Source organism: Protopterus annectens, chromosome 17.part0 (genome assembly GCF_019279795.1).
Source record: "Protopterus annectens isolate FY-2018-M chromosome 17.part0, PAN1.0, whole genome shotgun sequence".
NCBI classification, from domain to species: domain Eukaryota; kingdom Metazoa; phylum Chordata; order Ceratodontiformes; family Protopteridae; genus Protopterus; species Protopterus annectens.
In genome coordinates this window covers 38,788,444-38,804,749 of record NC_056751.1, presented here as the reverse complement: position 1 = coordinate 38,804,749, position 16,306 = coordinate 38,788,444, and the positions used below count along the sequence as shown (strand labels likewise).

The 16,306-nt window shown below is 42.2% G+C and overlaps 1 protein-coding gene across 1 annotated transcript in view; it reads left to right on the top strand.

Annotated features, from left to right (window-relative positions):
- The window catches only part of WDFY3 (WD repeat and FYVE domain containing 3), a 5,086,165-nt gene that overhangs the window by 2,708,938 nt on the left and 2,360,921 nt on the right, over positions 1-16,306 (top strand). The window contains exon 22 of the mRNA XM_044059488.1: positions 7,164-7,324. Within this exon, the coding sequence (XP_043915423.1) occupies positions 7,164-7,324 (161 nt within the window). The remainder of the gene's footprint in view (positions 1-7,163; positions 7,325-16,306) is intronic.

Genomic DNA, 16,306 nt, shown 5'->3' with positions numbered 1-16,306 from the left:
ACTTTCTCTTTTTCACCTAAATTGGACTCATATAACCAAAGACAAGTGGGTTCTGGATGTGGTTTCAAGAGGTTACAAATTCCATTTTCATACCCTTCCAAGGCCAAGCGGATGGCCAGATCTTCCAAAACATCAATGGACAGAGACCTTAAACCAGGTGGAAGCTCTTTTGGCTATGAAAGCCATAGAACTAGTTCCACTTTAAGAGATGGGACAAGGTTTTTATTCAAGGCTCTTTCTAGTCCCCAGGAAACAAAATTCATGGAGACCCATTCTGGATCTGTCATTCTTGAACACTTTTCTAGAGATACCAAAATTCAAGATGCTAACTCTGCAGCATCTGCTTCCAATGCTGACCAAAAATACATGGATGGTAACTTTGGATTTAAAGGAGGCATATTTACACATTCCCATCAGGCAGGAGCGCAGAAAATACCTCAGGTTCAAGGCCGGATCGAGGCAATTTCAATTCTCTGCGCTGCCCTTTGGATTGTCTACTGCGCCCAGGGTCTTCACCAAATGCCTGGCTCCAGTAGTAGCTTATTGCAGACTCAAGGGAATTCAAATCTACCCTTATCTGGACGACTGTCTTATTCAGGCAGACAGCAAGGAGGTCTTACTACAGCATCTACAGTTTGTTCAAAATCTTCTCAAGTTCCTGGGATTCACTGTAAACATAAAAAAGTCAAATTTGACACCCTCACAACAGGTAATTTTTCTGGCTGCTTCTCTAAACACAACAACCCAGATGGCATTTCTGACACACGAAAAACAGTTACAGCTGGCTCTAACTTTCAAAACCTTGGCAACTTTAACTCCGCTATCTGCAAGGAGATTCCTGCAGGCTTTGGGTTACATGGCCTCCTGCATCCTTCTCTTACCATATGCAAGGCTACATATGAGGAAAATACAGTGGTACCTAAAAAGTGTATGGTCGCAGCATTGCCACAATTTAGACACTCTGATCTCCGTCCTGCCTTGTCTTCAAAAGGAATTCCTTTGGTGGTCCAAAGCATGCACTCTAAACAAAGGAAAACCCTTCTGTCTGCCTCCGGCCACTCAGATACTAACCACGGATGCCTCGGATTATGCATGGGGAGCCCATTTTCAGGGAAACTGTCTGCAGGGCCTTTGGACAAAGGATCAGAAGCACCTGCATATCAATTTAAAGGAAATGTTAGCCGTTCAGAAAGCTCTATTGGCCTTCAAGAATCTTCTACAACCAGGACAACTACTGATACGGACAGACAACACCACAGTTATGTGGTACATAAACAAGCAAGGGGGATCTCATTCCTGCCCCCTTTGCAGACTAGCCATGTATCTGTGGAACACAGCTCTAGCTTGCAATCTGGACCTTCAAGCTCAGTTTCTACCAGGGAAGCAAAACTTCCTGGCAGACAGTCTGAGCAGAAACCTTTCGGACCCACACGAGTGGATGCTGGACACCAAAATATTCAGGATGATAACAGCAGTCTGGGGATGTCCTCACATAGACCTCTTTGCATCCCACCTCAATCATCAACTACAAATTTTTTGCACCAGGTCTTTCCACGAACAAGCTTGGAAAGTGGATGCACTATCATTCAGTTGGAGAAATCTCTCGGGATATGCCTTTCCGCCTCTTCCTCTTCTTCCACGGGTATTATTAAAGATCAAACAGGACAAGCCCAAGATGATAATCTTGTTGGCCCCAAATTGACCTCGACAGTTTTGGTACCTAACTCTGAAAAACCTATGTCTGGAGCCCCCTTGGGTTTTGCCACAGACTCCAAACCTTCTGTCCCAGCACCAGGGTCAGGTTCTACACTCCCATGTCAGAACTCTCAGCCTGGTGGCCTGGTTAATCCAGGATCTTTGATACATTCTCTCCTACCCAAGCAGGTTATGGATGCCATTTTAGAAGCCAGACGTCCTAGCACTTGAAAATGTTATGCAGGAAAATGGAAAAGATTTTGTTCCTGGATGCAGGCTCAGGATTCTAATCCTCTTCTTCCTAACATTCCTTTGATTTTACTTTACCTGACGGATCTCTTACATAAGGGTCTCTCTTTCTCTTCCATTAAGATACATGCCTCTGCTATTTCCGCTCATTATAATACAGATCTTCCAATCTTTTCCTACCAGCTCATGAGACAGATTCTCAGAAGAGCTAAGAACTTAAGACCTCCCAGATCTCCTCCCATTCCTGCTTGGGATCTCAACTATGTTTTGGAAAAGCTCACCTTGCCTCCTTTTGAGCCTGCTGCCTCTTCTGACATCAAGTTTTTATCTTGGAAAACAGCCATCCTCTTAGCTCTGACCTCTGCCAGGAGAGTTTCAGAGTTGCAGGCTGTTATGGGTGTAGAACCTTTTATTATTTTTCATCAAGACAAGGTGTCTTTAAGGACTAATCCTACTTTCATGCCTAAGGTGGTTTCCAAAGTGGCTTTAAATCAAACTATTCACTTGCCAGCTTTTTTCCCTACTCCTCAAAATAAAGGGGAAAGGATCTTACATTCCTTGGATGTACACAGACAGCTACGTTTTTACCTGGACAGAACCAAGGACATCAGAAAATCAGAGCAATTGTTTGTTTCTTATGCTTCAAGTTCCCAAGGTAAAGCCATTTCAAAACAGACCATTTCTAAATGGATTGCTCATGGAATCAGATTTTGTTATTCACACCATGGAAAGCAAATCCCAGGGAGTATACGTATTCATTCCACCAGAGCTGCTGCCACTTCCGCTGCCTTCCTCAGGGGCGTTCCTACCAAAGACATTTTGGAAGCTGCAACTTGTAGTTCAGTGCATACTTTTTCAAAGCACTCTCTACTCTAAGTCTAGGGCAGGCTTTGCTTCTGCAGTCTTGCAGGGCCTTTTAGCCGCCCCTTCTTCTTTATGACCACCTCCCTTTCATTCTGCTTTGGGATTCTACCCTACAGTCATGACTGCAACAGTGAAACACGATGAACATAGTACAGTTGTGTACACTTACCATAAATGTAGATGTTCGAGTGTCTTCACTGTTGCACTCTGGGTTTCCCTCCCTCCTGTCCCCTCTTATTTTTACTTTTGTGTGGTTCCTTTTTCCTCCATTCTTCTGAGGTGTATTTGCAAAGGTTTTGGGACCTTATTCATTTTGGGACTCCTGACATCTGGGGCAAGAAAAACTGGAGAACATGGCGTCGGCTGTCAGCTTTGTACTCCTGGCGCTCTGACGTCAGGGAGCATGGCTGAACAGCCGACGCCGGACCCAGACTTTGGGATTCTGGCCGACCGAGGACTACCTGCCAGCAGGGGAGAACCCTACAGTCATGACTGCAACAGTGAAGACACTCGAACATCTACATTTATGATAAGTGTACACAACTGTACTGTCATGCATACGGATGCCTCAGACCTGGGGCGGGGGCCACACTCAGCCACTGAAAAGTTCAAGGCCTGTGGACATACAGGCAGAAAACAGAACACATCAATGCCAGAGAAATGAGGGTGATCCTCCTAGTTCTTCAGGCATTCACTCCTTTCCTTTAGAAGGGATCCCTGCTGATTTACTCAGACAACACCACAGTCCTGTGGTATATCAACAAGCAAGGAAGGGACCAAGTCCTACCTACTTTGCAGACTTGCTACACTAGTGTAGGAAGTAGCCACTTCCCAGGGAATTACCCTGAAAGCAACATACATTCCCTTTCTCCACAACTCGGAAACAGATTTTTTGAGCAGAACCAGCACAAACAATCACGAATGGATGCTCCACTTCGATATGTTCCTGGACATGGGCCAAAGATGGGGTACACCACAAATAGACCTGTTTGCCTATGCCAACAACAGGCAACTTTCTGGATACTGTACCAGGACACCAGACCCATTGGCACTGGCAACAGATTCCTTCACTATTTCATGGAAGGGGAAATACCTTTATGCATCCCCCCTTCCCCCTTCATTCAGAAGGTCCTGCTATGGATTCAGCAGGACAATCCAAAAATCTTGTTGGTGACCCCCTACTGGCCCCGACAGCATTGGTTCCCCTTACTTCTTCAAGTTGTCCAAGGGCAGTCACCACAAGTTACCCCACAGAGTGGACCTTCTCACACAGCACAAGGGATCTTTAATCCACCCACAGTGCCAGCTGCTACACCTGACCATGTGCTGGATAGGCTTCTGGTCCTATACAGACAACTTTACAATGAGGACGTGCTCAATGTCCTGCAGGAGGCTAGGAAACCTAACAGTAGAAAATCTTACCTGGCTAAATGGAAAAGGTTCATTTCTTGGTGTCAAAATAAGCAGCTGGATCTGCCTACCAGCGACATTCCCCTAGTGCTGTCTTATTTGTTTGAGTTACTTCAGACCGGCCTGGCCTACTCATGTATTAAGGCACACCTGTCTGCTGTCTCTGCATGCCTACCCTTGGATCCCCCCTTGGCATCCTGGCTTCCTTTGAAGCTCTTCCACAAAGGGGTCCTACATCTCAGACCCCCCAGAAACCTACCTCTCATCCTTGGGATCTCGACTGTGTGCTGGAGAATCTTACATTGCCACCCTTTGAGCCTGCTGATCAAGCTTCCCTGAAGCTCTGCACCTGGAAGTCTTTCTAGTGGCTATCACTTCTGCCAGAAGGGTATCAGAGGTCCAGGCACTAATGGCTACCCCTCCTTTTGTTGTCTTTCTTAAAGACAGGGTTAACCTCAGGACAAATCCATCCTTCATGCCCAAGGTAGTCACTGACCTTTCTCTCAGTCAGGCCATCCACTTACCTGTTTTTTATACGAACTCACAAGGAAGAAGTGAAAGCATACTTCATTCCCTGGATGTTTACAGTCAAATTAGATAGATTCTACCTCCACTACATTAAGTATATCAGAAGGACTGACCAACTTTTCATATCTTGCCACCCTAGAGCACTAGGGAAGGCTGTGTCCAAACAGACTATTTCAACTTGGGATTTCCAAGGCCATTACCTTCTGTTACCAGCACCATAGTAAATCACTTCAGGGTACAGTAAAAGCCCACTCCACTAGAACCATGGCATCTCAGGCACTTTCTTCAAGGGCCTGGAAACCTCCTCTATCCTGGAGGCACCCACCTGGTCTTCAGTTCACACCTTCAACAAACACTACAAACTAGACCACATCTCTAGGTCCAGGGCAGGGTTCGCTAGGGCTATCCTGGATGGGTTCCTGGAATCTACTTCCATACCAACCACTCCTTCTTAGTGAGATTTGGCACTCACCCATATGTAGAATACTGCAAGATAGGAACTGAAGGACATAGAAAAGTTGTGCAAAAACTTAGCATAACCATAGATGTCCTTCTCTTTCATGTTGCTGTATTCCACCCCTCCCTCCTTCCCCGGTTATCAGTTATGTCGCCCTCTCTGGATGGCAGTGACTTGGTATTCCTCTATTAGGACTGCCTCCGCCTGGGGCCTTCAGTTCTGAGGGCTGATGCATGCCGACTTCACTTTTATGGCCCACATACTGTCGCCTAGAGCTGATGTCTCGTGCACCTAGGAAGTACTGAAAGCTTTTGGATACTGGCTGCACGTATGCAAGACTTGAAGGGTAAACCCATATGCAGAATACTGCAACATGGAAGAGAAGGACATCTATGGTTATGGTAAGTTTTTACGCAACTTTTTCTATCCTCATGTGCTTTTCACATTTTATATTTTAAACAGAAGTCATTTGTGATGTTCCAGAAGATATCAAGGAAGGTGGAACCATGACTCTCTCTTGAACTTGCATGTATTTATTACAAACTAGATAAGGGTAATTAGCTTTAAGCTTTATGCACCTGGGTCTAATGAAGTCCTGATAGATTGGGACAAAAGATTGCACCCTCTTTTGTACTGGAGCACTTCTGAACAGCAACAGTAAGTGGATTCTATTCATAGGTCCAGTGTTTTTTTGCTGCTCATCAAGTATGCTGTTTGTTTCCCTATCCTGGTAGGTAACTGCTGAATTTAATTTTAACAGAGCAGTAGTGAATGTACACACATAGCTGCATTGCAGGTATTGCATTGCATATACCAAAGCACTTCTCCTCTCTTCTCGTCTGTCTCTTTTGCCATATTGCTACTTTCTGTCACCAGTGGCGTTAATGTTTAGCACTGAAAATGTTTGTTGTGTCTAGTAGTTGTCCTTTTTAAACTGCAAAACATATGACATCAGCAGAACTATGCTGAAGTTGTTGCAATACGTGAAAGGGCAAGTCATTTAGTGCTGACAAATGCAAGTCATTGTTTTCATCTGCTTCCATGGAACACGCTAGCACTGTTTATTTTAGATTGTCTGCACTGGGGAAGATCTGCTTGCTGTCAGTCTGCCTTCTGCTGCACACTCAAGAAACATACTTCCATTGCAGTAACAGAAGGAAGGGAAGAGATCACGGCATCATTGTAGCAGTGCATTTCGCTGTGTTTTATTCTTTGCATGTCATACGTCGGGTGTTCATAAATGTGTACTTAAAGTTAACGAGAGCCATAAATAAAGTGGGACAAAGGCCTAAAAATAGGGACAATTTTTAAATATTGCTGTTACAAACTTAAAAAGTCGATAGAATAACAGGTTTTGCATTAGCATGGATTTTCTGAAGGGTATGAAGTCTGAAACTCATATGTTAGTCATTATTTTCTAACTTTAGTCTTTAATGATTAGCCACTAATTTGCCAGAAAACCACAATTTTATGAAAAATGGACCAAAATATGAGGCAAAAATCTGGGCAGTCGTGAAAACCTGTATAGTTGAGAAGTTGGGACATTCGCGAAAATCTGTACAGTTGAGAAGTATGATGTAAGCTGATAGATTAGTATGAGCTGTAGTGCATATGAACATCTGTATGCTGTAGGTAGAGCTGGACAGACTTCTTGACATATCATGCTTTGATTTTTTTTTTCATTAATTAGCAGCTGTGGCATTGAAGAGCCACTTAACTTTCTGCATTTCGCCATTGTTTCTGGTTGTAAAGTTACTTTTTTGGCCCATGAATATGTAGTTATTGTAATTATTTCTTTATTTTTATTTTAATTTGTTTTTGATCTGTTCGGTCAGATGCACTGTGCCTTGATTAGTGAGTAGCCATTTTATAATCCTACATCGTAAGCCACTGTGTACTTTTCTAGTGTTCATTACTTAATAAATACTAAGACTATGATAGTTTACCTGTTTATTTCCAGGTAAAGACTCAAAACCTGAAGTAGCCATTCCTTGCCCTGTATCACTAGTTCCAGAAGAGAAAGTTTCATTTGGACTCTATGCCGTTTCTGTTTCCTCACTTACAGTTGCTAAGATTCGAAAAATATACAATAAACTGGACAGCAAAGCCATAGCAAAACAGGTAAGATGGAGTATGCCAATCTGTATGATATTGTAAAGTTCAGACCACACTCTGTTGTTTTGTTCAGTAAAACATTTTAAAGTGTATTCTAAGTTATCATTGAATTGTTTGTGCCCATGTATTCTTAACAGAATATATATGTGTGTGTGTATATATATATATATATCTACACACACACACACACACACACATATACATACATATATATATATATATATATATATATATATATATATACACATACACACACACACACACACACACACACACACACACACACACACACACACATATACGTGTGTGTGTGTGTATATATATATATATAATACTTCTCAACCTGGAAACATCAAAAATCTGGACAAGGGCCATGAAAAATAGGTACAAATCTGTACGCTGATTAACATCTCATTTGCATACATAATTATGTAACCCCACCCACTCCAATGGAATTGTGGGATACCAACTTTCAAATACAAACTGAAGAACAGACAACCAAAATATGACACCAGAGTCACCCTGCAGCCATTCCAATATCCCTTTACCTGGCTATTCCGCCCCATTTACTGTAAACACTAATGTGTGCATACTGCCTTACATCTATAATGAAGATTTGGATTTTATTTTTACATTTTGAGGCACATCATCATCAATGCACAAACACTAACAGACATCTGATAAATAAAGCAATACTGTTTCACAATGAAAATAGACTTGGCATTAAAACTTCTCTGCCCTTGAAAATCACATTCATTAAAACAGTATTGAAACCTGCACCACATCCAAAGAAAATACATCTGGCCAATAAGGGATAAAGATTACCTTTGGGCTGTTTTCAAATCATTGGCCCCTTGCACACAAAACAAGAACCGTACATGTGTTCTTTTCTTTGATCCACCTTCCTGACTTTATTAAGTTATATTCCTTGTATAATACAGCACACTTGTTAGACAGAGCACATTTTAAATTTATTGTTTGAATGAACATTTTTCCAGTAGGCTGTACTGTAGGCAGTGAAAGAAAATGTATGAACCAATAATTACAAAACTGCCTAATTCAGAACGTTTCTATCATAAAAGTCTACTTCCACACCCAAATTATAAACAGAATGACAGTAGTGTAAGCCATAGGCATCTTGCACAGCTTCTCTCACTTTCAATTTCAGGGGTTTTTTTTGGGGGGGGGGGCAAAAGGTCAAAAACCAGGGACACATATTAAACATTGCTTGTATAATTCTGGAAAGTTGCTAGAATAAAATGTGTTACCCCATGCATGTTACTGGCAAGTCTTGAACCAAGAACACTATACACACACTACAGTTAGTGCAACATACCACTATGCTAAATCAGCAGTTTAAACAATCGGAAGACTGAAACTTAATGGCTATCATTTAGTGAATTCAGTTCTCACTTCTCACCATAGCTGTCAAGTCTCAACCTCTTAGCACAAAAAACCTGGACAAACAACAAAGCCAATAATGGGGGAATAGTAAATACAACTGACTAAGTTCTCACTCACCATAAAACCTGGACAAACAACAAAGCCAGTAATAGGGGAATACAAATTCTGTTGGCACCGTAGCTCTCAACTCTTAGCACAAAATCTGGGTAAAGCTGAGAAATGGTGGTGGCTATGGACTTTAGGCTCTTTTTAGCCTATACCAAAGGTACAGGGTTTGAGCCTAAATACCTCTAGCCACCAGGTGTAGGGGCATTTTCACACACACAACACACTGTAAAGTGTAAATTCCCATTGCTTCATTCCAAAAAAAAAGGGAAGAACTTGTCTTTGAAATGCTCTGCTGAGGTATTTTGATCCCATTGTAAGGCTCTAAGGAAGCAGTCATGACTAGTTTGAATTGGCTGTGCTCCTCGAGACTACCATATTTGCATATCTGACAGTCTGATGTATCACTATGTACCTGTGGCTGCATAATGCATTAGTGCTACAACAATGTCTGAATTAGAAACACTTATCACGTTGTGCAGACCTGCTAGAAGCAGGTTCCCACAGTGTACTATGTGTTTCTGATAACATCCTTTAATGTATGATAACTGATAAGCTTACGCAAACTCCAGTAACACACCTTTAATGACTAAAACTCCAGTAACACACATTTAATGACTATCTTTCATTCCCATGAATGCACAAGGAACCTTAAAACATCCAATTAAATACAAACTTGATAAGATCACATAGCAAGTTCTATCAAATAAAACATCATTAAATCAATAATGCAGATTCCCTTTCTTAAGGAAAATGCAAAATTAACTGAACCATTTATCTCTGGAGTTCTAAATGAATTAAAATGAAACTGCCAAATTATCTGCTTCTGAATCTCCACCTCTAAAATCATTAATTAACTGTTTGCGTACAAAAGAAGTAAATCTTTTAAAAACCTCCACATTGTGTACGATACTTGTATAAAGAATTAATTTCAGCGTTGTTCTTAAGACTTATGTGCTTACCTACTCCTTCTTGAGTTTCCTGCTTTCCCTATACAAAAACAGTAACATGCTAAGCAATGAGCATAAGTCATACCAAAGGTGTGCCTTCTACTGAAATCAGCTGTAGCATTTTTTTAAAATATTTTTACCACATAAGGACTATTCACCATCATTCTACATTGCCTGCAATGCAACCAAAACAAGAAAAAGTTCCACTTGTTTTCTTTCTACTCCTAACCGTGTTGTAGGCACTATTTCTTCTTTCTAGCATTTTCACACACACACGCACACTTTGTTCAAACAAGTGGCAGCTCCTAATACAGAGCTTAAAATGAATGGCAGCAGTCCTCGCATTTAAAATAAACAGCAGAAAATGAATGGCAGCTGGTTCCTGTTCCTCCTTTCCTAATACCAGTCCTGAATGGCAGAGCTTTCTTGGGCAGGCAGCAGCTTAAATCATACAGCAACATATTTTCTCAGATAGTCCCAGCATGAACAACAGCTTTCTTTCCCGGGTAATACAAGTCCCAGATTAAAAATGAATGGCAGGCAGCTAAGTGTTTCTGTCTTAACTGGCGGCAAGCTTTTCAAATGCAGCAACTGCTTGCAGCCAGCCGGAAATGACGCAAGCTCAAGGAGCTCAATTGCAACTGGCTGTTAGTGCTGACGTCATCGCGCACGTGATGACATCAGCTCCGACAGCGCGAAAATTAAAAAAAATAAAAAAACAAGGCAAAGAAATCGGAAATGAAGGGGTGCCACTCGGGAATCGTGGCACCCCTTCATTTGGACCCCAAAACTCAGTAAAAACTGAGTAATTCGGGACGGTTGGGAGGTCTGATATATATGTGTGTGTGTGTGTATATATATATATATATATATATATATATATATATATATATATATATACACACACACACACACACACACACACACACACACACACACACACACACACGTGAAAAACATGGTATTGTTTTAAGCCTCTTCACATCCTTTTTTTTGTCATATTTCTTTGTGGTGGTGTTTATTTAAATAGGTTGGTTAACATAAAACAAAACTTATGCAGCCTAGGTTTTCTGCTTCATCTGTAGTTCAGCACTAAAGATCTGTGATACTGACATCAATTGATTTTGTGATTTTTCTAGGTAAAAGTTAACAGTTTATGACTTGACTTAAATAGGGAGGAAGAAACCAAGGGAATGGTACATAACATATGCTGTATTTGTAAGAACCAGGTCTAGGATATTTTAACTTTTGGAGGTTTCTTTGACTGTCTGGTCTAGGACGTTTTGTTCATTAATTCTAGTAACGTTTGAGCCCCAGTTTGTACTGGGGTAATTGATTTCACCCAAAATAATGGAGAGTTTTGCTTAAGGGAGATTCCAGAAGTATATTTAAGCAATAACCAATGACATGGTATGGTATATTGAAGATTTACCCACGGTTGGTGTGGTTTAATCATGAGGCGAAGCTCGAGTGATTAAGTAAAGCCAACAATGGGTAAATTTCAATGTATCACAACCACGGAGTCGGTTGTTGCGGTTATATAGTGACATTATTTAAGAAAAAAAATTTAATTTTCTTAAATAATGTTTTTGTATAACAGCACCCTACTGTTCTTCCATGGCTGATGGAATCCTGCTGCCTTGTTTTGATGTACTGCACATGTGTATGGGACTTGTGTTCTCACGCATATCCAGTACATCAATGCTTTGAAAAGGAAGCAATGGAGAAAAAAGTCTCCATTGCTCCGTTTTTTTAATAAAAAAAAAGTTTCATCTGCATTACGGGTAGGAGAGAGAGACAGAATGGAGGAAATGCAAAGAAAATCAGGTACGTGTCTTTAGTTTTAAATAACATACCTGATTTTCTTTGTATTTCCTCCATGCTGCCTCTTTAGCATGTCTGGAGTCTGGACTATAGATTGTTTTTATTTTTTGTTAAAATAAATAAATAAAAGTTATGCAATATACGAACGGAAAGAAGTCTGGGTGGTCGGGTTTGCCAATCAACATGCTCATTTCTGAATATTGGTAGGCAATCATTGTATAATTAGTAGTTTAACATGGTTTTCAGGGGACACAGAGGGGGGTCCTTTAACAGTCTATGAGCTGCTTTTTGATCCTATTTAGTGTGATTTTTATCTCAGTGATTTCTGTAGGTGGGTCTGTAGGAATCTGCTCAGGTCTAAAGGCATGAAAGGCACAAAACCCAGGTATTGAGGGAGTGCTGTCATATTTAAACATAGTTTTGGTGACTACACAAACATGGATGCACTACAAATGCAGGAGGGCCTCAGGGTTAGGCATTTTGTTATTGAGACTCTTGGTATTGAGCATAGCCACCCTTGATGTAATCTAGTGATGTCCTTTGTGTTTCACTGTTGCACTCCTCACATTTGGGTTATCTGCTTGCAGTAGCCCTCAGTCGGCCTGATTAACAGTCTTGGGTCCTGCATTGGTTGCTGTCCCTTTTTCCATGATGTCAGGTCGTCAGGGGTATAAAACATGCAGCCAACGCCATTACACCAGTCTTTCTTGACATGCAGTGTCCAAGGCAGAAGCAGTTCGCAAGTGCCAGCTGGCCGACTCCTGAAATTTTGGTTTTCGGGTTTCAGAACCGAAGTCTTCAACTAAAGCTGAAGTACCCCGTTGGGGAAACGTTTTCTTGCTCCTTACTGATGTCAGTAAAAGTTGTTAATACTATTTCTTGTGGAAAGCAAATACCTCATCAAGATTTTCATTCGTACTGTATTCCTTGCCTAGGCCCTGACCATAACGTACCTTGCTGTCAGTTTTGTGCTTTATTTAATCAACGCAGTATCCGTCGTCGGTATATTTTCGCCTCTAAATATTTCGGTTCTCGGTTCAATTATCCAGAAATGTCGTCTGTAAGCGATCCGACTACCGGAATTCTGAAAAAACACAAAGATAAAGACAAGAGACAGGCAGCCTAGGTCCAAAGCTGCCGCCAACGCTTCTCCTAAGCCAGTTGCAAGTTCGCCGGTACTCAGTGAGGTGCTTTCACAGCCACTGATTCCCGCTACTTCTGACTCACAGACCTTGCCACAGGATGCTTCAACTGTGGAACCTGCGGATGTCTCTACCTTGGGTGGGTCCAGAGCCACTGTGCAGGCACCGGCTTCTGAAGGTGTATTCAAGCCTACGGACTTGCATATTAAACTGACGCTTCCTTCTTCTTTAAGGCCTAAACCTCGAGCCATGCCTAGAAAATGGACACCCAGCCGCATGCTCAGGCCGCTATGCCTAAAAAACAAATGGTAGGAATGGCTGAAGACCTTATAACTTTAATCAGGGGAAGCCACATCTTTTTCTAAGAGACCTAGGGCTGAAATTGTTTATGAATCTTCTGACCAGGATTCCGATTTTTCTGATTCTTCTGATGTTCTGGATTTACCCTTATCTACTTATGAGGATTCTGATGCAGAGGACTCTATTCCCTCTGCTTCCACTCCAGAGGATTTTTCTTTTGGTGAAACCTTGCATACACTAAGGGAGCATTTCCACTGGGAAAGCCAGGTTTTTCTGATTTGAAAAAGAGGCTTAGGGATTTCTTACTCTTGCCTCAGCATAGGCCTTTAGCTATACCTCCTGTACTAGATATTGTTGATTATGCCTTTTTGGAATCTAGTTTGGCCCCTGATTCTTTGCCTCCTGTTCCCAGAAAACCTGACAGATTTTACAGGGTTCCTGATTCTCACAAGTTTCTTTTTAAAAATCCTATAGCGGATCCAGAGACTATTTCACATGGATCCAAGGGCATTAAGGCTTCTACTGCCAAAAACCCTACCCCTTCTCATAGAGACTCCAGGGCGCTGGATAGATGGGGTAAGAAGGTTTGCACTTCTGCAACCTTGGCCATTAGGGCCTTAAACTGTCATTTTCATATGAAAGTATCAACAACATATTATTGGATTGCTTAAACAGAAAATTATGTTGATTCATGACTGTGCAGAAAATAAGGAATTACAGGATTTAATGCATTCTGCTGAACAGGTTGGAAAACATACTTTTCAGTGTGGGTTTGATTCTTTAGAGGCCTCTTGCAGGGCTGTTGTCACTGGGTCTGTACTCAGAAGGCATGCTTGGCTTAAGGAGCAGTCTTTGCCTGATCATGTTAAAGCTAAACTGTTGGATGCTCCCTTAATCAGGACCGCCTGTTTGGCAACAAAGCTGAGGATGTTCTTAAAAAGATGGAAGATAAAGCTAAATCTATGCAAACTGTTAAAGATTTTTTACAAGTTCAGCCTCCAAGATTTAGTAGGCATTGGCCCTCTAAGAAATGGTCCTTTCCGGCTCCTTCCAGGCCTTCTCAACCCAAACCCAGACACAGCAGAAATCCCAGGTTTCAGTCCCAGGGTACGCACAAGACTAAGTAGTGGGGGCTCCTGCTTCCAAATCTGGGAGTAGTAAGACCCCCCCCCCCCATGGAAAACTGTCTCAATGACTTGATTTTGAAACTTCCAAGCACAATGGTATCTAAAAAGCCTATGATGTCAACATTTTCAGGATCTAGAAGCATTGATTCCTGTCATACCTTGCCTACGCATAGAGTTTCTTTGGTGGGCTGAGGCCTTCTACCAAAACAATGGACTACCATTCACACCACCCCCTGCTGCCCAAACACTAACAACAGATGCATCATATTATGCATGGGGGGGGGGGGGCTCACCTGGCATGGAAGTGCATTCAGGGCAAATGGAACCCAAGTCAAATGCACTTGCATATCAATCAAAAAGAAATGTTAGCTGTCGAGAATGCTCTGATAGCCTTCAAGGACCACATTCTTCCAGGGCAATTAATGGTAAAGACGGACAACACCACTGTTATGTGGTACATAAACAAGCAGGGGTGTACACATTCTTACCCCCTATGCAGACTTGCCATGGCATTGTGGAACACAGCCCTGAGCTACCAAGCACATCTACAAGCTCAATTCCTGCCAGGAAACTAAATATACTGGCAGACGATCTAAGCAGAAACCTCATGGATCCACACAAGTGGTAGCTGGGACCAAGCATTTTCAAAATGTTGACAAGCAAATGGGGGAGCCCAGATATAGACCTGTTTGCCTCCCCCCAGAACTATCAATTAGACAAATTTTGCACAAGGACTCCACACAAACAAGCTTGGAAAATGGATGCTCTGTCCTTCAGCTGGAAAAACCTATCAGTTTATGCCTTTCCTCCTCTGCCTCTGCTCTCCAAAGTACTACTAAAGATCAAGGATGATTTTGATTGCACCAGACTGGCCACGCCAACAGTGGTACCTCCTCTTGCAGTGAGTCACTGTTGGCCCCATGGCACCTGCCTCAGACTCCTACCCTATTGTCTCAGCAGGAGAACCAGATTCTGCACCCTCAGCTTCATACACTGAACCTAGCAGCCTGGCTAATTACCTAATCTCCTTTATCATCCCTCAGTAAACAAGTGATGGATATCATTTTAGAGGCAAGGAGGCCTAGTACTAAAAAATCTTATGCTGATAAATGGAAAAGATTCTGTGCCTGGAACCAGTCTCAAGGGATGAGCACAGCAGTGCCCAATTTACCTCAGATTTTACAATACTTAACTGAGATGCTTCACAAGGACCTGTCTTTCTACTCCATCAAAATTCACGCCTCAGCCATTTCAGCTCATTATAACACAGAACCTCCCCTCTTCTCTCAACCACTGCTGAAGCAGTTCCTCAGGGGGGCCAAAAATCTACGACCACCCAGGAGAGCCCCAACTCCCACCTGGGAACTTAATTTTGTACTGGAAAAGCTCACCTTCCTCCTTTCGAGCCAGCTGCCACTGCAAATTTAAAATTCTTCTCTTGGAAAACAGCTTTCCTTTTTGCAATCACTTCAGCAAGAAGGGTATCTGAATTACAGGCACTCATGGCAGTGGAGCCTTTCATCATCTTTCATGCGGACAGGGTGTCCCTCAGGACCAATCCCTCCTTCATGCCAAGTTGGTATCCAGTGTGGCCCTTAATCAATCCATTCATTTGCCAACCTTCTTTCCTAACCCACAGAACAAAGGGGAATGGATACTGCACTCCTTAGACGTGCACAGACAACTTAGATTCTATTTGGACAGGACTAAACCTCAAAGGAAATCTGACCAACTGCTGGTGGCTTTTGCTGCAGGGGCAGAGGGGAAGGCTATTTCAAAGCAAACCATTTCCAAATGGATAGGCAATTACATTCATTTCTGCTACAAGCACCATGGGAAACCTATCCCACAGGGGATCAGACCCCACTCAACCAGGGCTGCATCTACCTCTACAGCCTTTCTCAGAGGCATCCCTACCAGGGACATCCTAGAAGCTGCTACCTGGAGTTCAGTACATACTTTCACCAAACATTACCACCTGCCAATTTTCTCTAAATCCAGAGCTGGCTTTGTCACTGTAGTCTTGCAGGGCCTTATCGCTGGTCCTAATGCTATCTAAATTCCTCCTCCCATCCTTAGCTTTGGGAATCTACCCAAATGTGATGACTGCAACAGTGAAACATGAAGAACATAGTA